At 49.5% G+C, this 20,843-nt stretch overlaps 2 protein-coding genes across 6 annotated transcripts; one reads left to right on the top strand and one right to left on the bottom strand.

The window, feature by feature from the left end:
• Positions 1-42: 42 nt before the first annotated feature.
• On the bottom strand, positions 43-4,598 carry TUBB (tubulin beta class I). The gene is made up of 4 exons (XM_032424789.1): positions 4,353-4,598; positions 2,814-2,922; positions 2,429-2,539; positions 43-2,146 (listed from the first exon to the last, which is right to left on the bottom strand). The coding sequence occupies exons 1-4, from the start codon at positions 4,407-4,409 to the stop codon at positions 1,089-1,091; spliced, it is 1,335 nt and encodes a 444-aa protein (XP_032280680.1). The 5' UTR covers positions 4,410-4,598; the 3' UTR covers positions 43-1,088.
• Positions 4,599-5,986: 1,388 nt separating this feature from the next.
• Positions 5,987-20,139, top strand: MDC1 (mediator of DNA damage checkpoint 1). 5 transcript variants are annotated; one of them, XM_032424890.1, is made up of 15 exons: positions 5,987-6,530; positions 8,774-8,912; positions 9,764-10,144; positions 10,230-10,299; positions 10,616-12,060; positions 12,753-12,818; positions 12,983-13,075; positions 13,609-14,373; positions 14,485-14,528; positions 14,984-17,236; positions 17,318-17,437; positions 17,566-17,748; positions 17,976-18,101; positions 18,213-18,323; positions 19,284-20,139. In XM_032424890.1, exons 1-15 carry the CDS (start codon positions 6,528-6,530, stop codon positions 19,449-19,451), a joined length of 5,967 nt encoding a protein of 1,988 aa, XP_032280781.1. In that variant the 5' UTR covers positions 5,987-6,527; the 3' UTR covers positions 19,452-20,139. The 5 variants fall into 5 exon arrangements, with proteins under 5 accessions (XP_032280781.1, XP_032280782.1, XP_032280785.1 ...); XM_032424891.1 differs by having other exon boundaries at positions 12,986-13,075; XM_032424894.1 differs by lacking the exon at positions 5,987-6,530 and adding an exon at positions 6,577-6,947.
• Positions 20,140-20,843: the final 704 nt, after the last annotated feature.

Raw genomic sequence — 20,843 nt, forward strand, 5'->3', positions numbered from 1 at the left:
ACCACTGGTAGGCTTTCCCTAAATGAGCACACATCTCACAACTTTTTTTCAGTTGTCATTTATTTTTGGCTCTTGGGGCAATGTTATCTTTTCAATATGAAAAAAAGCAAGTTCAACACAAAATAGAAATTTGAAGTGTAGGACAGGATGAAGCCAAGGGCGGGGGGAGGGAATAGCAAAAGGAAGAAATGAGATGTTGCCCAAGATGGAGGGTCTCCTTGTCCCCTCTCTGGAAAAATGATTCAGAAGATTTAGGTGGCAATACACACCTTTCCATATATACACAGCAGAGCTGGGTGTTTGCTAAGAAAAGGTGGGGAGGGGGAAGGCCTTTCTGGAGGCTAGTCCCTCTTCCCCCTCTTGGCCCCCTTCTCCAACCAGGGTAAAAGGAAGGAATCCAACATGAAGGAAGTTATATAGGAGAGGGAGGATCCTGTTTAACAGAGTGGGGCAGACCCCTGCGAAAAAAACAGCTCAGGACAGAGCTTGGAAGAAGACAAAAAATAGAGATAATACTGTCAACACCTCTCCTGAAGCTGAGAGGAGCAGGGAAATTCCTGGAAATTAGGACTCAATAGCCTGAATATCCCTCTCCAAAACTGCTCTAGAATAGAAAACCCTACCCCTTCCTTATAGGTACACCTCTACTGCTATGAGGTAACTTGGTTTCCTTTCCCCTGGGCTACCACATGGGCTTAGGATGGTGGCCATCTACTGGGTTTTCAGCACATGGTTCTATATGGGATCTGATGAGACCCAGCTTCTTGGAGAATTACCTTAAAAAACAAAGGGAAATATCAACTGGACAGATGGGAGAAGTGGACACCAAAAGGAAATACAGGGCTACCCAGAATGGCAGAAATCTAGGTTTCCCAGAGTGGAAGAGAGGAGACATTCAACAAACAACAAATATTTATTGAGCGCCTATTATGTGCCAGGCACTGTTCTAGGATCCCCCCTCCAAAAAAGGAAAACAAAACAAAATAAAATGAGACAGAGGCAGAAAATGCAATTCTGAGGGAGAGGACAGGGGCAGCTGAGGAAGAAGGCTGAGGGAATGGAGAAGCCTGAGGTGATGGTGCTCTGCCTTAGGCCTCCTCTTCGGCCTCCTCACCGAAATCCTCCTCTTCTTCTGCGGTGGCATCCTGGTACTGCTGGTACTCGGAGACCAGGTCGTTCATGTTGCTCTCAGCTTCAGTGAACTCCATCTCGTCCATGCCCTCACCTGTGTACCAGTGGAGGAAGGCCTTGCGCCGGAACATGGCCGTGAACTGCTCTGAGATGCGCTTGAAGAGCTCCTGGATGGCCGTGCTGTTGCCGATGAAGGTGACTGCCATCTTGAGGCCACGAGGTGGGATATCGCAGACTGCTGTCTTGACGTTGTTGGGGATCCATTCCACGAAGTAGCTGCTATTCTTGTTTTGCACGTTGAGCATCTGCTCATCTACCTCCTTCATGGACATCCGCCCACGGAAGACAGCGGCCACGGTGAGGTAACGGCCATGGCGGGGGTCACAGGCGGCCATCATGTTCTTGGCATCAAAGACCTGCTGGGTGAGCTCAGGCACAGTGAGGGCCCGATACTGCTGGCTGCCGCGGCTGGTCAGAGGTGCGAAGCCGGGCATGAAGAAGTGGAGACGTGGGAAGGGCACCATGTTGACGGCTAGCTTGCGGAGGTCAGCATTGAGTTGACCAGGGAAGCGGAGGCAAGTGGTGACACCGCTCATGGTGGCTGAGACGAGGTGGTTCAGATCCCCGTAGGTTGGCGTGGTCAGCTTGAGAGTGCGGAAGCAGATGTCATACAGGGCCTCATTGTCAATGCAGTAGGTCTCATCCGTATTCTCTACCAGCTGATGGACGGAGAGGGTGGCGTTGTAGGGCTCGACCACCGTGTCAGACACTTTGGGTGAGGGTACCACACTGAAGGTGTTCATGATGCGGTCAGGATACTCTTCACGGATCTTGCTGATGAGCAAGGTGCCCATTCCAGAGCCTGTGCCCCCACCCAGCGAGTGGGTCAGCTGGAAGCCCTGCAGGCAGTCACAGCTCTCAGCCTCCTTCCTCACCACATCCAGGACTGAGTCAACCAGCTCAGCCCCCTCTGTATAGTGGCCCTTGGCCCAGTTGTTGCCTGCCCCGGACTGACCTGGAATGGGGTCGGGAGGCAAGCCTGATTAGTAAAGCATGGAAAATAAAGGACCAAATTTCCACCTTTCAACTTTTGGAATAATGTACACAAATGTGCCTTCTTTCTCACTCACCTGTGATACATCCCTCCCCCATTATTTACCATCTAAGGCAGTCTCTACCAACACCCTGCATTAGAGATTTCAGAATACAGCCCTGGATAAGCACTCCAGGATAACAATAATCTCCTTGCTGTCTCCTTTACCCAAATACATTGAACAACACATTGTATATAACTCACCGAAAACAAAGTTGTCTGGTCTGAATATCTGCCCAAAAGGACCTGAGCGAACAGAGTCCATGGTCCCGGGTTCTAGATCCACCAAGATAGCACGAGGAACATATTTGCCACCTATATGGAATAAAGTAGAGTACAAATTGGCAAAAGAGATCAATTGGGGCTGGGAGACAGCCAGGGACCCTAACTTGTGATTCCAAGTGCGGCCACCAGGGGGCAGAAGAGCCAATCTTCTGCCCCACGGTGGGCAATCAAATTAAGGCCTCCTTAAAAAAAGAAAGGACAAATCCATCCAAAGGTGGTAAGAGGTACTCTAGGGCTGGAAAAGAGACCCTAGAGAAGCGGGAGAGGAGATGGGACCCAAGCTTCCCCGGGCTCCCAACCTCACCTGTAGCTTCATTGTAGTACACGGAGATGCGATCCAGCTGCAGGTCGCTGTCCCCGTGGTAGGTTCCGGTGGGGTCGATGCCGTGCTCATCACTGATTACCTCCCAGAACTGCGGAGGGAAAGCAATGAGACTTCCACAGCTCTGGTCCCGGCCAATTATGCCCACCCGACCTACACATTTTAATCCCAGACACACCCGTGGTGAGCCTGGTTCTAGGGCCTGGCATTCCCTGTCTGCCTGCCACACCCTTCCACTAGACACCCGCAACCCCAGGGAAGCCGAAGCTTTCACTGCTTGGAATGCGAGACGAGGTGCAGCTGAGGAGACCCGGCGATCGCAGAAAATTGTGGGGTGGGAGTGTGAGGAGAGGGGGAGAGAGGCGGCCGACCACACGGGACGAGCACACCTTCCCGCCGAGCACAATGGGCCGGGGTGCGAGAGACCAGATGCTGCCGCAATCGCCCACCCCCCACCCCACCCCGCCCTCCACGTGACTGCGGCGCCCGCGCCCGCCGTGCCACTGACAAAGGGAGGCGTCGCGCGTGGGCGGGGGCGGGGCCTGAATTCGGCCCGCGAGAGGCGGGGCTCGGCTTGGGCTAGGGCGCCCCCAGCCGGCCGGCAGGGCCGCATTGTCCCGGCGCGCCAGGGGCGCCCGGGCCCCGCCCTTCTGCTACAACGTAGCAGCAGCACTTCCTCCCTGCCCTTCCCCCGCTACACTGTAACCGCGCGCAAAAAAAAAAAAAAAAAAAAAAAAAAAAAAAACCACACCAAAAAAACCCACCCCTTGCCTTGGCCTCGGAATTTTCTTCCTTTGCTAGCTTTTTACCCCTTGCTTTAAATAAGGATTCTCTTCCTTTCTCCCACCGTTTAGTCCTGAGGGACCCTTTAAAGAAAAGGACCCTCCTGCCCTCTTTCTCCATACTGGTTCACGCCCTAAAAGGGTCTCTTTACGGGAGATGAAAGGAAATAAAATTAATCCAGCAGCTTTTAGTTTTCCATCCACAAAGAACTACGGGACCGCCCCTCGGGAGTCGCGGGCGCGCGAGATGCCTATCTTTTGGAAGGGGACCGCGCAGCGCAGCCCACCCTGGCGCACCGCGTCCCCCACCCCACCGTGGGATCCGGGCTCCCTTCAGCCGCCGCCCAGCCTCCCCCCTCCGGCGAAGCCCAGCCAAGGGGGATGCACATGGGGGAAACCTCGCCTCGCTTTGTCTCGGACCGTTTCCGCATCTCCCTCCCTCCCCGGTCCTCGGACCGTTAGAACACTTTCAAGTAAAATCTTAACAGAACCACGGTCTTCCCACCGCCAAACCCGAAAGGTCCTTAACAGCTTCCCCAAAATGAGCCAGCCAAGACTAATTCCCCCATTTTTCAAAAACAAATTCTAGCTACAAACGTCTATTATGTATGGAAAACTTTTGAGGGGCAAAGCTTGACTATGGATGGTATGCAAATATATATCACAACTATTCATCATTTATCTGGATTTTTTTTCTTTTCAAAAGAAATATAGTTAAAAGAAGAGGTAAAATCCTTACCTTGGCACCGATCTGGTTGCCACACTGACCGGCCTGGATGTGCACGATTTCCCTCATTGTTAAAATTTATTTTTAATTCTTTTGCTCGCCTCAAGGTGTGTACGGGGCAAGAAAATGATATGGAATTTTTTTTTCTATACTGCTAATCGCAGGCTGGAAGGATGGGACGTGTCCCACAGGCTGGAGCAGCGAGGTCCGAACGCAGAGGAAGGAAGGTTCTGAGAGGGAGAAAAGAGAGGGGAGGGCGAAGGAGGGAAGGCGGGCAGGGCGGGGCGCGCGTGCGCCTAGGTTGGGAGGCGGGAGAACGCGCCCCGCGCCGCGGTCGGGAGACAAAGCCTTATCGAGGCTGGACCTGATTAGTCGATGTCAGTCACGTCTGAGACGTCCATTGGTCTCTGCTCGGATGGACGAATGCAGGCCTCACTGGGAATTGTAGTCCTCCATTGTTGTCCACGCTGCAAAATGAAGGGAGGGATGGGTGGATACTGGATTTTTGGTTTGGGGGTTTTTTTAGTTTATGAAAAATGACCTTGCGCAAGTTTTCTTTCCCCTATGCCTGAGTGTTTTGTACTAAAAGGGAGTAGTTTTCGGGGATACAAGAATTGGGAACCCTACGGTGCCAGGCGTTGGAAGGTGGAGTGGGCACGCCCTGAACGCTCCCTGCTGCGGTAGCTCTTGGGAAGAGAGGGCTGCTTAGTTCAGCGAAAACTGGGGAGAAATGCAGCACCCTCTTCTGCTATCTAACAGCTGGTCCTTTGGTGACCCAAGACATGAACTCCAGTAAGCCGCTGCTCTCCCAGATAGGAAGAGGAGACTGCCCTCCTGCTATTTTCTTGGAAGTTTTCTAGTGATAATGTTCAGAAAGAGAAACAAAATTGCAGCAGTGGCTTTTCAGAATAGACATGTAATTGTCTGAGTCTGAGGGTGTGTTCACAAGAGTAAGTTGAATGGTTTAGAAAAACTGGTATCTGGAAGTCAGAAGTTTCTGTCCATGTAAGGGGTTCCGGGCCTTAGAGCAGCATTGAAGACACTGCTTTTGTCAGAGAACTATGGATGAGGTGCCAGAATTTCAGTGCCTTCCGGCCTGCCTCTCTAGACCTTTTGGTGAAAGTGCTTTTCAGTTTGCTGAATTCACTGACTAGGTGGCTGGCTGTTGCAATCTTTCAAAAGCCTCAGGATTGAAACAAAAGAGGGGGGCCGATGGGAGAAAATAGAATGTGCTCAAGTCAGAGTGGCGTGCTTCTTAGGGGTTAATTCATTTGATAGATACTAAGTGTCCACCAATCCAGAAGCTAGGGATACAAAATGAGTAAAAATTGGTTCCCCGGTCTTCAGGATTTTGCAATTTGATGGGAAGTGTATAAACAATGGAGTGTGGTAAGCACTGTAATAAGACGTATGATATCAAGGTCATCATTGTTAATTCACAGTGCATTCAACACATTTCTCCTCACCTAAATAAAAAACAAACATCAAGTTGTGTAAGACCTTCTCTACCCACTTAAAAGAGAATATTTTATGTTTCAGGGCATGATCACAATGAAAGCAATTATTTTGTGGTGGTGGGAGAGAGTTCAGAATTTAGAATTAGAGGACTTGTTTCAAGTTGTCTCTCCCTTACATTAGCTGTAGGAACCTCGGCAGGTCCTTTAACTTAGCACACTTCAATTCCCTCTGTAAAAATCTACTTTTCCCTATTTGATTGTTGTGGTCGCAAGAAAGTGGGATAATGAATGCAAAAGGCCTTCCTGAAGTATACACATAACCGAATTGTTACTATTCTCGTCTTAGTATGAGATAATGAAATAAGATGATTTTATCAACCTTCCTCAACCTCTTGAAAGACCTCAGTCAACCTTTAAGATAGTTAACAAAACAGTTCTCCCTCTTCGCCTACGGATCCTTAGGAAAATGACCTCCAAATGTCCATCAGGGATGTAATCTCAGGGAGGAAAAGACAGGGCTTCTACTAAAAAAGCCAAATCAATAGGAGATGAAGTTCCACTGCGATGAGGAGTCCTCAAGCGCCACGCCTACGGGCAGTTCTCCAACTGCAGCCTCCGGCCACGACTGCAACCTGCACCGCATTTCCATTTCTCATGAGTCAGCGGACTCCATGTCTGGGAGGACCGAGGAAGGGCTCTCCGGCTGCAGTAGACGCATCCGGCGACGGCTATGGTAAGCCCCTCTATCCGCCGTCGGCACCCAGACTCTGTGGTCGCGGTTTGGAAATCTGCGCGGGAAGTGGGCGGTGGGTGGTGAAGCGGTGGTGGGTTGTGCCTTGGAGCCGCCCAATCGAAGTGCGCCTTTCTGTGCGCGCACGATAGCCTCCGATTACCGCCTCACTCGACCAATTTCAGGCGCCCAGGAAAAGCCGCCCCTTTGAGCTGTTAAGGGGGCGGGGGCGAGGCTGGGGGCGAGGCTGGGGGCGAGGCTTTGGCTGGCCCTCCGGGTTGGGAGCTTCGTCAATCGTGGGGCAGCAGGGCTGTGAAAGACAGCAGCAGGAGCCAATCAGCGAATCGGCGCCCTCTCGGCACGAGCTCCTGCGCCACTGGGTCGCGGCCGTTACTGGTGGCGCGCGCGCGGGGACTCAAAGTAGGTGAGTTCTGGGGGGCCTCGCCCACGGCTCCTCGGAAGCCATTTTGGTTCTCCCGGAGGGCGGGAGGGGCGTGCCTTGGGTGCGACTGGGCGGAGGATGCTTGGAAGTTTGTTTCTCGGGATTATAATACTCATCTTTACTTGACGCCCCTCCCCGAGTTAGGTATGAAGACGTTGGGCCTGGAGGGAACCCCCTGGGGTGGAGATCAAAGATGGTGGCCCACTGGATGGGAGCCCAGGGTCCTGGGCTCCCGCTGCGTTCGCCATTCTTAAGGAGGGAGTTAGCACCATCCCCGTGGGCGCGTCCTACTTTCCCTGTCAACAGTTAACCTCTGTGGTGGCATCTTTCTGAGTGAATTCCACCCATACTGTTTGGAGTTTTCATCACCTTTCATTTGTCCTTTTATCAGGAGGGCAGGGTTAATTTTATGTTTGGTTTGTGAATGTCTCCCGAGCTCTTCGAACAGTACCAGGTGCGCAGTGGGTACTGTCGAAAGAAAATGATGTGCCCTAGGGGAAAAGACACCGTTCTGCTGGTCCAGTTCTCCAGGAGGGTCTGTGAAGGCAGAAATGGAAATCAATGGTTACAATATAGTGAGAAGGATTAGGGGAGGTACAAGTTCACTGACCAGTGGGGACCATGTGGGTACACAAAGAACACCAGAAAGCAGGGAAGATTCCAGGAAAGGCCTTATTGAGGAAGTGACATTTGAACTGAATCATAAAATATGGGTAAGAGTTGGAGCAGAAAACTAAGAGTGAAGGGCCAAGGAACTGGCTAAGGCATGCAGGTGTGGGGAACAACAGGAGCGGTGTGTTCAGAAATTGGGGAGAAGGTCCATGTGGCTGAACCATAGGCTTTGGGGGAGGGGAACAGGACCTGAAGTTCAGATCATGGAGGGTCCTTGCTAAGGAGTTGAGATTTTATTTTACCATGTGGGCATGGAAAGCCATCAAATATTAAACAGAGGACAGACAGTATCTTGATGCTCTTGGGCAAGTTCCTTAACCCATCTATGTTGCAGATGCTTAATCTGATAAATAGAATATAATAATAATAGTTTACCAGGTTCTTGTGAGGATTAAGAGTCTGTCATTATAAAGTAACTAGAGCAGTGCTTCACACATAGCAAGCCTCTATGTATGTCAGCTGTTAGGATTCTTTGCAGTTTAGTTTGATCACACTGTGATGTTCTGGTAAAATATAAAAAGCATGGGCTTTGCCTCCAGAAGCACATTTATTCCTGTCCTTTCCACCTACCTGCTGTTATCCTGAGCAAGTCATTTAATATTTTTAGCCTTAGTTTCCCAAATGCATGCCTCAGATGTCTATTATGCCTGACACATAACACAATGCCCAACACACAGTTGACGCTTGGCAAAATTTAGCTCGCTTTAAAATGGTTTTTTCAAACTGTTGGTTCCAACCCAGTAGTGGATAGTGAAATCAATTTAGCAGGTTGTAGATCAGCATTTAAACAATAGTGGATGGGGAAAAAAAAGAATGAAAACTATCAGTGTATTGTATACCGTAGGCTAAGCACTGTTTCTCAAAATGTTTGTCTCTATACATAAGCACATGCTTACGTATAGTTTGTGTACTTGGGACCTTCTAATATTTATTCCCTCCCCCATAATATTTATTTTTTATTATAGTCACAAATATTTTTTAAATGTTTCAGAAGGGTAATAACAGGGTGATCGTCAGAAGGAGAAATGTCAACCTCCACAACTCTCCAGATTTACCCCCAGTTATAACCCCCTCTTTGAGGCTGTGTGTGTGAACCTATGATAGAGATGATGATAATGTGTTTCCTTCCCAGGTCATGGAGGACACCCAGGCTATTAACTGGGAGGTTGAAGAAGAGGAGGAGACAGAGAGATCCAGTGAATCCTTGGGGTGTAGCTTGGAGCCCGTAGGGCGATTGCATATCTTCAGTAGTGCCCATGGACCAGAAAAAGGTCAGAGGTTATTGCATGTTAAAGTACTGGTATAGGCCTCTTATTTTTGTGGGGAGGTAGCTGGAGGGCTGTAAGAAGCTTATACATGTTTCAAGGAGATCTGAAGAAATTTTTCCCTGGTAATGCAGAGGAGGGGGCTGATTGAGTTGATTATTCTAGGCAAGTGCCCTGGACTCAGTGGGCTCAATTTTACTTTGGTAGGAGATGAAGAGATTCAAATGGAAATCCAGCACGGTCTGGAAGTGGATGGTGGTGATGGTTGCACAACAATGTGAATGTACTTAATGCCACTGAACTGTACACTTAAAAATGGTTAAATAGCAAATTTTACATATATTTTACCACAATAGAAAAAATCTAATGTGGATGGATGGGGTATTGACGATAACACATTGCTTATATTTTTCAATACTTAGATATCCTACTGTCTTTTTTTGTTTTTGTGTGTGAGTAAAGTGATAGTTTATTAAGTGAAGATACAGAAAAAGCTCTTAAGAGTGAGAGGGGTCCCGACAGGGTTGCCCGTCTTTTCTTTTTCTTTTTTTAAGATTTTATTTATTTATTTGACAGAGAGAGACAGCGAGAGAGGGAACACAAGCAGGGGGAGTGGGAAAGGGAGAAGCAGGCTCCCTGTAGAGCAAGGAGCCCAACGCGGGGCTCGATCTCAGGACCCTGGGATCATGACCTGAGCCGAAGGCAGACGCTGAACGACTGAGCCACCCAGGCGCCCCCGTCTTATTTTTCTTATGTGTGTGAGGACCTTGAGTTAGTAATGGGGTACTTAACAGGAATATTTTCCTGATAGCAGGCCAAGACTCAGGCCTTAACCTATCTGCCTCTCTAATTCTTAGATTTCCCCCTGTACCTCGGGAAGAATATGGTGGGCCGAATGCCTGATTGCTCTGTGACCCTGCCCTTTTCATCCATCTCCAAACAACATGCAGTGATTGAAATCTTGGCCTGGGACAAGGCACCTGTCCTCCAAGATTGTGGCAGCCTCAATGGTACTCAAGTCCTAAGGCCTCCTAAGGTCCTAAGCCCAGGGGTGAGTCATCGGCTGAGGGACCAGGAGTTGATTCTCTTTGCTGACTTGCCGTGCCAGTACCATCGCCTGAATGTCCCCCTGCCCTTTGTTTCCCGGGGCCCTCTAACTGTAGAAGAGACACCCAGGGTACAGGGAGGAACTCAACCCCAGAGGCTCCTGTTGGCTGAGGACTCGGAGGAGGAAGTAGGTATGTTTGTGTATTGGGAGGGTGGGTGAGAAGATGGAGATGGTGAGTGTAAAACAGTCAACTTACTCCTTTCTACTCTTGACAGATTCTCCTTCTGAAAGGTGTGTGAAGAAAGAACTAAGGACCTCCCCTTTGGCAGCAGTAGTTCCAGAGAGGTGAGTGCCAAAGGGCCAGATACTTGAGTCTTCAAAAGGAGGAGGAACCAGGGACTGTAGGATCCATCTGCAAGAGATGCTTATCATGGAAATGGGGTTGGGGAATTGCACATACTCCTTTGCTCAGCTGAACTTTTATTGAGCACCTCTGATTGTGCCAAGTAGAGAACTAATTGCTGGAGAGAGAAAAAAACAAAACAAAACAAAACAAACAGCTACTGCCTTGTGTCTGCCCTTAAGGAGCTCATAGTTGAGTGGAGTATTCCGTGTTGGGAAATAGATGCTATAGACTCTTTCCCTTCTCTTCCCTTCACAGTGATGAAGAGGGGCCTTCTCCTGCCCCAGATGGCCCTGGGCCACCATTTGCCTTCAACCTGGACAGCGACACAGATGAGGAAGAAAGTCAGCATCCAGCAGCAGGAGAGGCCTCCTTAGCTGCCAGAAGAGGCCCCACCGTAGAGACACAACAGCCTAAAGCTGTGGCAACTGAAATCCAGCTTGAAAAGGATCAGTGTTCAGTGAAAGAGAGGAACAATGACACAAAAGTTGAGGCGGATGCAAGGAATGGGGTGGTCCCACTTGGGGCCACTCTGGAGAAAAACCAAACTGCTGGGGAGGACAGTGACACGGATGTGGATGAAAGCAGGCCTGCTGAGGTCCATTTGGAAAGGGCCCAGACTTCTGGCTTCATAGACAGTGATACTGATGTGGAAGAAGAAGGGATCCCCGCAACCCCAGCTGTAGTAGTTCCTATGAAAAAGAGGCAAATCTTCCATGGAGATAGTACAAAGAGTCCTCAGGCACCTGCCTTGGTACATCTACAGGAGAGCCCAGCTGGTAGTGATACAGATGTGGAGGAACGGGAGCTCCAACTGGCAGTCCCTCCGGAGAGAAACGAAGCCTCCGTGGTGATTGACAGCAATACAGACAATGAGGAAGAAGTCTTAGCAGCGCTCACTTTGGCACGTCTGAAAGAGAGCCGAGTCGATACATGGAACAGAGATACAGATGTGGAAGAGGGTAGGGCCCAGCCTGTGGCCCTTCTGGAGCAAAGCCAAACCTCTGCTGGGAGAGACAGTGACACAGACGTGGAGGAGGAGGGGCTCCCAGTGGAAAAGAGAGGAACTGTTCCCAAGTGTCATACAGACAAGGCACATTCAGAAAAGAGGCAGTCTCCTCTCCAAGACAGTGATTTAGGGGTGGACGAAGATAAGAGCTCACTTGGGGTCCACCTGGAGAGAAGCCAAGCCTCTGCCACAGTGGACAGCAACAAACAAGTGGAGGAGAAAGTCCTATCAGGGCCAGCTGTTATACTTGTGGAGAAGCATCAGGTGCCTATGGTGTGGACAAATCAAACAGATGTGGAAGTAGAAGGGGGCCAAGCAAAGCTGCCTGTGGTGCATCTGGAGGAAGCCCAGCCTCCTCCACCTGGGGACTGTGAGATAGATGCAGAAGAGGGCACATCCTTAGCAGCCTCAGCGGTGGGAGAGAGAGGAAAGTGCCAGCCTCCGGCAGAAGGGGATGCAGCTGTTCTTGAGCGGGAGAGGGCTCGTGAGGCGAGGGCCCAGGGTGAGTCCCTTGTGTCACAGGTGGAACAGGATCTTCTCCCTGTCTCGAGGGAGAACCTTATAGATCTGGTGGTAGACACAGGTACTTCAGGGGAACCCATCCAGCCACAGAGAGAGGGCGCCCAGACCCCCACAGAAAGGGAGAGAGAACCACATGTGGACAAGACCGAGGACCCTGGGGACAACCATGGGGGTAAGTGCTGGCCTTCCTCCCTTGACCCCTAAAAGAAAGAATGCTTATAGGGTATCAGTCTATTTGGGCTGCTATAACAGAATGCCATAGGCTGGGTAGTTTATAAACAACAGAAATTTTTTCTCATAGTTGTGAAGGCTGGGAAGTCCAAGATCAGAGTGCCAGGATAGTCATGTTCTGGTGAAGCCCTGCTTCCTTGTTCATAGGCACTGTCTTCTCCCTGTGTCCTCACATGACAGAGGGGCACAAAAGGAATTCTGGGGTCTCTTTTAGAAGGGCACTAGTCCCATTCATGTGGGTTCTACCCTCATGACCTCATCATCTCCCAAAGAACTCAGCTCCTAATAAAATCACATTGGGAATTAGGTTTCAACATAGGAATGTGGGTGGGGATACAGACATTCGGTCCATTGCAGAGGGCTTGGGGTTGGGGAGAAAATGGTAGAGAAAGAGTAAGGAGTTAAGCTTCAGATATGACTTTTTTTTTTTTTTTAAGATTTTATTTATTTGTCAGAGCAGCTGCAGGGCAGAGGGAGAAGCAGGCTCCCCGCTGAGCAGGGAGCCCAATGTGGGACTCGATCCCAGGACCCTGGGATCATGACCTGAGCCGAAGGCAGACGCTTAACTGACTGAGCCACCCAGGTGCCCCAGATATGACTTTTATTATCTATCTTATATTCTTCCCCTCCCAGATTCTGAAGACCTGGACCTACAGGCTACCCAGTGCTTTGTGGAGAGAGAGAATCAGAGCCCAGAAGGTGAGGACATCCATGTCATATGGATGTTGGCGCAAGTGGGAGCTGGGAGCCCAGACTGGTGGTCCTTGAAGGTTGTGAAAACAGGCATGGGTGGGGCAGGAGGCCAGCAATGGGACCCAGAGTTCTGTAGAGGAGCTGTGCTTGAGTCAGCTTTTCTTGTGCAGCAGTCCAGAGCATGGAGGATGAAGCTACCCAGGCCTTCCTGGTTACTCTACCCCAGGAGCCTGGCCCTTCTTGTTGCAGTTTCCAGGCCTCAGGTATAAGAAACTCTATCCTTCATGCCCCTAACTTGGCATCATTGCTTTTTTCCTCTACATGTTTCTTTCATATTCTTTGATTCTTTTGCTAATGTTTCTCCTTCTCCATCATTTTTAAAAAGGCTGCTATGAGAATTTCTATATGCATGTGGGGTCTTAACTTAGACAAGTACTAAATGTTATGATTGTCCTCTTTATTACCAACTTTCCTTTAACAATCCACTTAGGTTTATTATTGGTGAATTTTTTCTTTTAAAGATTTTATTTATTTATTTGAGGGAGAGAGAGAGCACACCCACACGAGTGGGGGGGGGAGCAGAGGGAGATGGAGAAGCAGGGTCCCCGCTGAGCAGGGAGCCCAATGTGGGGCTCGATCCCAGGACCCTGAGATCATGACCTGAGCCGAAGGCAGATACTTAACTGACTAAGCCACCCAGGTGCCCCTATTATTCATGAGTTTATCGTAATCTTTTCTCAACCTATTACATTTTCAATCTGTATTTCTCTCTCTCTCTCTCACTCTTTACTTCCAGGTGCCCTGGATGAGCCGTGGGAAGTCTTGGCAACACAGCCATTCTGTCCGAGAGAGTCTGAGGCCTCTGAGCCCCAGCCCATTGCTGCCCATCTTGATGCCCATGGATCTTGCCCCTCTACACCTAAGACAACACCACAAGCCCAACATCCAGAGAGCCCAGTTCATGAAGAGCCACTGGGGATTCAAGGCAGAGGGATGCAGACTGTGGAGAAAGACATGGGTACACCAAGAGAAGCAGCAGAGGGGGTGGCCCCTGAGAGAGGACTATTGAACAGGGAAACCAAGAACCTGCCAGCAGAAGAGAGAGATGTGACAGGGGAAGAAGAATTAACCAGAGGGAGACAGGTGTTAGCTAGAGATAATCAGGGACAAGAGTCTGACCAAAAGGTGAAAAGTACAGGTATTAAAAGGAATATGGAGAGTTTAAACATAGAAATGGAGGTACCCAGGGAAGTACAAGAGGAAGAGATAGGAAAGCAGACTCCTGCAAGAGAAATATTTGAGAGAGAAGCAAAGAAACTAGTACTAGAGAGAGGGAGTGAGCCAAGTGAATTAGGCGTCGAGATACCGGAAGTAAAACCGGAGAGAGGCCCCCAGAGAGGGGAGACAGAGAAAGGGAGCCAGGACAAGGAAGGGCAGGCCTCCAGTCTAACACCAGAGCCTAGAGCAGGGACGGGGGACCATCAGGGACTTGCTTCAGCCCCAGGAGCTTCTGGGAGCCAGTCAGGTGGAGCCCCCATGAGCCCCAGGAGGCAGCAGAGAGGTAAGTGAAGGCAGAGGGAAACCCAAGGCGGTACACAGCCCTTGTGCTACTCAACCCCTAAGTGTCTGACTGCTTAGACCTCAGCTCTACTTGTTTTTACTTTCTGTCTAGGCCACTTGACTTGCAAGATGCCATCTGCTGAGAAGGCCTCTGTGGTGAGAGCTGCTTTTTCTACCTCTGTTCACTGCCCTTTCCCCTGACCTTGCTTTAATCTACTCCTCAATCTTCCCAATTTTCTTTGGTTGTCACCACTCCTTAGTTGGCTTCTGTGCCTTTCCTTTCACCCCTGTCATTTTCCATATCTGTTTCCCAAGTTCTGTCTCCCTCTACCTGACTCAGAATGTCCATTTTTTCATGTCTTTTCCCTCTTTTTCCAACCATCCTCTTATTACCATCAGCCATCTGTGGAGAACACTATGCTGGCATGAGGAGAGGTCTGTGGGAGCGAGGACTGCTCCCACCCTAGGAAGTTCCCAGTCTCATGGAAGGGAGGTCATAGACAAGTGAAATGCCAGGAACACTAACCATACCCAAGTATTAAGAACATATCCAAGTACTGTCTCTCTTCTCTCTGTCTCTTCCTCCCTCACTTGCTTCTGTTTCTCCTCAGGGTGATCAGGAATCCGCAGATGCTTGTCTGCCTCCTGCAGTGCCTGAAGCCTCAACCCCACACCACAATCCCCTCCTCTCTCAGAGTCAAAAACATCCTGTGCCCCAGCCCTTCCTTTCTCCCTCTCCATCTTCTTTAGAGCCCATTCCCAGGACCAGACAAAATGGGAATCAGGAAGTTCTAGAGACTCCCTTGTCCTCAGAGATGGAGCCTCTCCACCCAAAATCCAAAGTCAGGCTCCGAGGGTCCTCCAGGAAGACACCCTCTGCAGTTTCTTCTTTAGCCCTTGAACCTCACTCTGCCATCCCCACAGACCAGCCCCTCAGTCCTGAGCTCACACCTCGGGTCACTCGGGGCAGGACACGTAGTTCCTCTGTCAAGACCTCTGAACCAGTTGTCCCTTCAGTCCCTGAGCTCCAGACTTCCACCTCCAAAGACCAGCCTGTTACCCGTGAGTCCACATCGCGGGTCACTCGGGGTAGGGCACATAGGTTCTCTGTCAAGACCCCTGAACTAGTTGTTCCTATAGTCCCTGAAGTCCAGCCTTCCACCTCCAGAGAGCGACCTGTCACTGCTGAGCTTATATCTCAGGGCAGGACCCGTAAATCTGTCAAGACTCCTGAACCAGTTGTCTCCACAGCCACTCAGGGCAGGGCACATAGGTCTTCTGTCAAGACTCCCAAACCAGTAATCCCCACAGCCCCCGAGCTCCAGCCTTCTACTTCCAAAGACCAGCCTGTTACCCCTGAGCCCACATCTCCGGTCACTTGGGGCAGGACACGTAGGTCCTCTGTCAAGACTCCTGAACCAACTGTCCCCACAGTCCCTGAACCCCAACCTTCCACCTCCAGAGACCAGTCTGTCATCAGTGAGCCCATATCTGGGGCCGCTCACAGCAGGACACACAGGTCTTCTGTCAAGACCCCTGAGCCAGTTGTCCCAACAGCTCCTGAAGTCCAGCCTTCCATCCCCACAGACCAGCCTGTCACTCCTGAGCCCACATCTCGGGTCACTTGGGGCAGGACACGTAGGTCCTCTGTCAAGACTCCTGAACCAACTGTCCCCACAGTCCCTGAACTCCAGCCTTCCACCTCCAAAGACCAGCCTGTCATCACTGGGCCCATATCTGGGGCCACTCACAGCAGGACACATAGGTCTTCTGTCAAGACTCCTGAGCCAATTATCCCAACAGCTCCTGAAGTCCAGCCTTCCATCCCCACAGACCAGCCTGTCATCCCCAAACCCACATCTCGGGGCAGGACATTGAGGTCTTCTGTCAAGACCCCTGAGCCAGTTGTCCCCACAGCCCCTGAGCTCCAGCCTACCACCCCCAGAGGCCAGCCTGTCACCCCCAAACATACATCTCGGGGCAGGACACCTAGGTCTTCTAGCAAGACCCCCAGATCAGTTGTCCCCACAGTCCCTGAGCTCCAGGCTTCCACCCCCACATACCAGCCTGTCACCCCCAAACTCACATCTCAGGCCACTCGGGGCAGGACACAAAGGCCCTCTGTCAGGACCCCTGAGCCAATTGCCCCCACAGCCCCTGAACTCCAGCCTTCCATCTCCACAGATGAGCCTGTCACTCCTGAGGCCACATCTCGGGCCACTCGGGGCAGGACACAGAGGTCCTTTGTCAAGCTCCCCCAACCAACTGAGCCCACAGCCCCTGACCTTGAATCTCTCACCCCCACAGATCAGCTGGTCACCCCCAAGGCTCAGGGTGGTCAGGATAAGACACTGAGGTCTTCTACAATAAGTGCTGTGCCAGTTCTTACCACCCCTGAATTCCAGTCTCCTGGCCCCACAGACCAGCCTATTCCCCCTGAGCACATCCCTCAAGCCAGTTGCAGCAGGAGGCTGAGGGCCACTAGGAAGCATGAGTCCCTCACAGCTCCCATTGTCCGTGAGCCCTACTCTGCACTCCCTGAACCTAAATCTCGGTCCTCAAGGAACCAAAGACAAGGAGCAGTGAGAGTAGTTGAGTCCCTCAGGACCATTCCCAAGCCTGCCTTTGCCCAGCTTCCTGAGGCCCCCACTCATACTACCCAGATCCAAAAGGTAGAGGCAGCAGGAAGATCTGAGTTCACCCCAGAGCCCCTGCCTAAGGCCTCTCAGACCCGCAAGAGGCCTTTGGCTACTGGGGATTCACCCCCACTTCAAAAACGGCTCCAAAGAGGGGAAGTCACCCAGAAGACAGTTTTCCTCAAGGAAGAGGAAGAAGATCCAATGGAGAGGCCAAGGAAGGAGGAGGTGAGGAGAGGGCCAGGGCGGTGAAGCTAGGAAAGGGCTTAGAGGCTCAGAAACTTCCAGCAAGATCTTTCTCAATCCCAGGATGTAGTGGTTCCAGGACCAGGCAAGAGAAAGAGAGACCAAGCAGAGGAGGAGCCCAAGGGAATCCCAAGCCGCAGCCTTCGACGGACCAAACCTAACCAAGAGTCCACAGCCCCCAAAGTAGGAGAGAAGGGGCATGGGGCTTGGTGGGAGACAGACATGGGAGGATGGGAGGAGACCTAGGGGTTTGGAGATAGGCGCTGATGGCATGGGTTGCTGTGACCAGCTCAGGTTCACCCCTTCCACAGGTACTCTTCACAGGAGTGGTGGATGCCCGTGGAGAGCGGGCAGTGCTGGCCCTGGGAGGGAGTCTGGCCAGCTCAGTGGCAGAGGCTTCCCACTTGGTGACTGATCGAGTCCGACGCACGGTCAAGTTCCTCTGTGCCCTGGGGCGGGGGATCCCCATCCTCTCCTTGGACTGGCTGCACCAGGTGAGAGTCTAAGAGGTGACATACCATCAGAGATACTGATGGCGAAAGACTACTCACGTGGTGCTCTAGAAAGTAGTGGGGGGAAAAGGGGTACAGGAAGACAAGGGAGGTGAGTGAGGCGGAAAGCTTAATTCAAAGAACATTTCATAAGCTCCTTCCAAATGCTAGGCAGAAGAGCTGGGTGGTGGGCTGGGCTGAGCTTTGGTGCTGACTGCTACTGTCCTTAGTCCCGCAAGGCTGGTTGCTTCTTGCCCCCGGATGAATATGTGGTGACCGATCCTGAGCAGGAGAAGAACTTTGGCTTCAGCCTTCGAGATGCCCTGAGCCGGGCTCGGGAGCGAAGGTTGCTGGAGGTGAGAGGCTGTCTTCTGCCCCATGCTTCAGCCTTCCCTCCAGAGGCTCCCCAGCTGTTCATGGCCTCTCAGTGCATACATTTATGGCCTCCAACATTCTCTTCCTCTTAGGGCTATGAAATCCACGTGACCCCGGGAGTCCAGCCACCACCACCTCAGATGGGAGAGATCATCAGCTGCTGTGGAGGCACTGTTCTACCCAGCATGCCCCGGTCCTATAAGGTATGGGTGGTATGTTTTGGATCTGGTGAGGTGGCACTTAAAGAGGTGGCTGGAATGGGAAAAGGTTGGAGAACCAAATGGGTATGGACGGGAACACAAGAGTAGTGAGAGGGTGAGGGGAAGCTCTGTAGTGTGTAAAGGGATAGGAATGAAGAAGTCTGCTGATTCCGAGTGGATTTATTTTCATTTTGTATTTTAAAATTTTTCAAATATACACAAAGGGAGAGAGAATCTCTATTATCAACGAACCTCCATATATCAATCATTCAGATTTAACAAGGTAGTTTAGACTTTGCTACATTTTCTCCATTTATTGCTTTTTTTCTTTTTCTTTGCCAAACTATTTTAAAGGAAACTGCAAACATCATATTATTTCCCCCTACATACTTAAAGTATACTTCTCTAAGAAATTATGTACTTTTTTTTTTTTTTTACATAATCACAATGCCATTATTGATCCATAACAAAATTAACAATAGTTTCTTGGTCATTTTCTTATACTCCATTAGACAGATTTCTCCAGTTGGCCAAAAATGTCTCTTTGTGGTTCAAGTCAGGATTCAAACGAGATCCATGTATTGCCACAATTGCGTATCTCTTAATTTTCTCTTACTCTAGAAAAGATCTCCCCCAACCCACCCAGCCTTTTTTTTTATTCCATTGACTTCCTACAGAAACTAGGTCAGTTGTTCTTTAGAATGTTCCAGTCTGGGTTTTTCTGTTTGCTCCTTTGCTGTGCGATTTATCTTGTTCTTCTTTTACATTCCTTGTAAACTATAGTTAATTTTAAAAGCTTGAATAAATTCAGGTTCAGCTTTTCTGGCAAGAGTACTTCTGACAAGTATGCTTCATATCAGGAGGTCTATTTTAGTGATGCTGAAACTGATTAGTGGGTTCTGAACCTATTTCTAGGATTCTTTTTCACCCCTGACTTTGTCTTTGCTGTCTGTCTTCCCCCAGCCACAGAGAATTGTGATTACATGCTCCCAGGACTTCCCTCGATGCTCTATTCCATTTCGGGTTGGCCTGCCCATCCTCTCACCTGAGTTCCTGCTGACAGGAGTGCTGAAGCAGGAGGCCAAGCCAGAGGCCTTCATCCTCTCCACTTTGGAAATGTCGTCCTCCTGAAAACATCACCACAGTACTCTTTTCTCTCCCAGACCAGTAAATAAAGTGTTAGAAAAGATTTGGAAGAAAGAACCTAGGGCTTTAGAAAGGATTGGGGTATACTGACCTGATTTGTCTTGGAACATGGGTGGGGCTGAAACGGCTTATGGGTAAACAAAAAGATAGGGAGAGTTGGAGCCACTGATTTCTTAAAGGGCCACTTAGAGTTGGGTAATCTCATACTCAGATATCTTAAGTGGCTACCCTTAGCAGGACTGATGTCATTACTGCTCTGTGGCACAGACAGTGTCCTGCCTCTTGTTTGGAAGCCATTTCTCTTCCTCTTTTACTGGGATTCTTACTCGTCCTCTGAAAGATAGTGGAAACAATTTTAGTGTCAAGAACCTGAAGGGATGCTTGCAGTGGGTAATTTTGAGGTTGGAGTTGTGGAATGCTCTAAAATCTTTTCTTTTCTTTTCACTCCATCTTGATAGAAGTGTTCTTTAGCTTTGACTTTGAGCAAATCTCTACACTTTTCTGGCCTGCTTTCCCAGTATTTATAAAAATAGAGCTTAGGTTTAACCTCTGATAAATAAATATTCACTCTGTGCCTTATGGTGTAGTGCAGTTTTTTTTAACATATTTGAAATTTAAATTTTACTTATTTTTTTATTTTTATTTTTAAAGTAAGCTCTATACCCAACATGGGGCTTGAACTCACAACCCTGAGATCAAAAGTCTCACGCTCCACCAGCTGAGCCAGCCAGGTGCCCCTTAAATTAAAAGTTGGTTGATTACAATGATGTGGAGAAATTGGAACCCTTATTATACATTGCTGGTAGGACGATAAAATGGTTCAGCTGCTGTGGTAAGTAGTCTGACAGTTTCTCAAAAAATTAGACATAGAATTACCAAATTACCATACTAATTACCATTAGTAGTCATATACCCAAAAGAATTAAAACTTGTGTTCAAACAAATACTTGTACACAAATACTCATACCAGCACTTCACAAGAACCAAAAGGTGAAAAGAAAAATGTCCATCAGCAGTTGAATAAATACATGCAGCATATCCACACAATGGAATATTATTCATCCATAAAAGGGGATGAAGTACTGATTCGTGCTACAGTGTTTTGAGGATGAACCTCAAAAGCCTTATGCTAAGTGAAAGGAGCCAGACACAAAAAGTCACCTTGGATGATTCTACTTACATGAAATACCTGGAATAGGTAAATGTATAGAGACAGGTGGTTGCCAGGAGCTGGGAGAAGGGGAAAATGGGGAGTGACTGCTTAATGGGTACAGGGTTTTATTTTGGAGTGATGAAAATGCTTTGGAACTAGATAGAGATGGTGATTACACACATTATGAATGTATTAAATGTCACTGGATTTTTCTCTTTAGTTAA

The sequence above is a fragment of the Phoca vitulina genome, unplaced genomic scaffold (assembly GCF_004348235.1).
Source record: "Phoca vitulina isolate PV1807 unplaced genomic scaffold, GSC_HSeal_1.0 scaffold31, whole genome shotgun sequence".
In the NCBI taxonomy this organism is placed as follows: Eukaryota; Metazoa; Chordata; class Mammalia; order Carnivora; family Phocidae; genus Phoca; species Phoca vitulina.

Bases quoted from the DNA above. Each gene is read 5' to 3' on its own strand.
- TUBB (XM_032424789.1), bottom strand. From the start codon at position 4,409: ATGAGGGAAATCGTGCACATCCAGGCCGGTCAGTGTGGCAACCAGATC. The intron at 2,923-4,352 runs GTAAGGATTTTA...TTCCCTCCGCAG, and splicing joins GCAACCAGATCGGTGCCAAG to TTCTGGGAGGTAATCAGTGA. The intron at 2,147-2,428 runs GTGAGTTATATA...ACCCCATTCCAG, and splicing joins ACCAGACAACTTTGTTTTCG to GTCAGTCCGGGGCAGGCAAC.
- MDC1 (XM_032424890.1), top strand. The intron at 13,076-13,608 runs GTATAAGAAACT...CTTTACTTCCAG, and splicing joins TTGCAGTTTCCAGGCCTCAG to GTGCCCTGGATGAGCCGTGG. The intron at 17,438-17,565 runs GTAGGAGAGAAG...CCCCTTCCACAG, and splicing joins AAGAGTCCACAGCCCCCAAA to GTACTCTTCACAGGAGTGGT.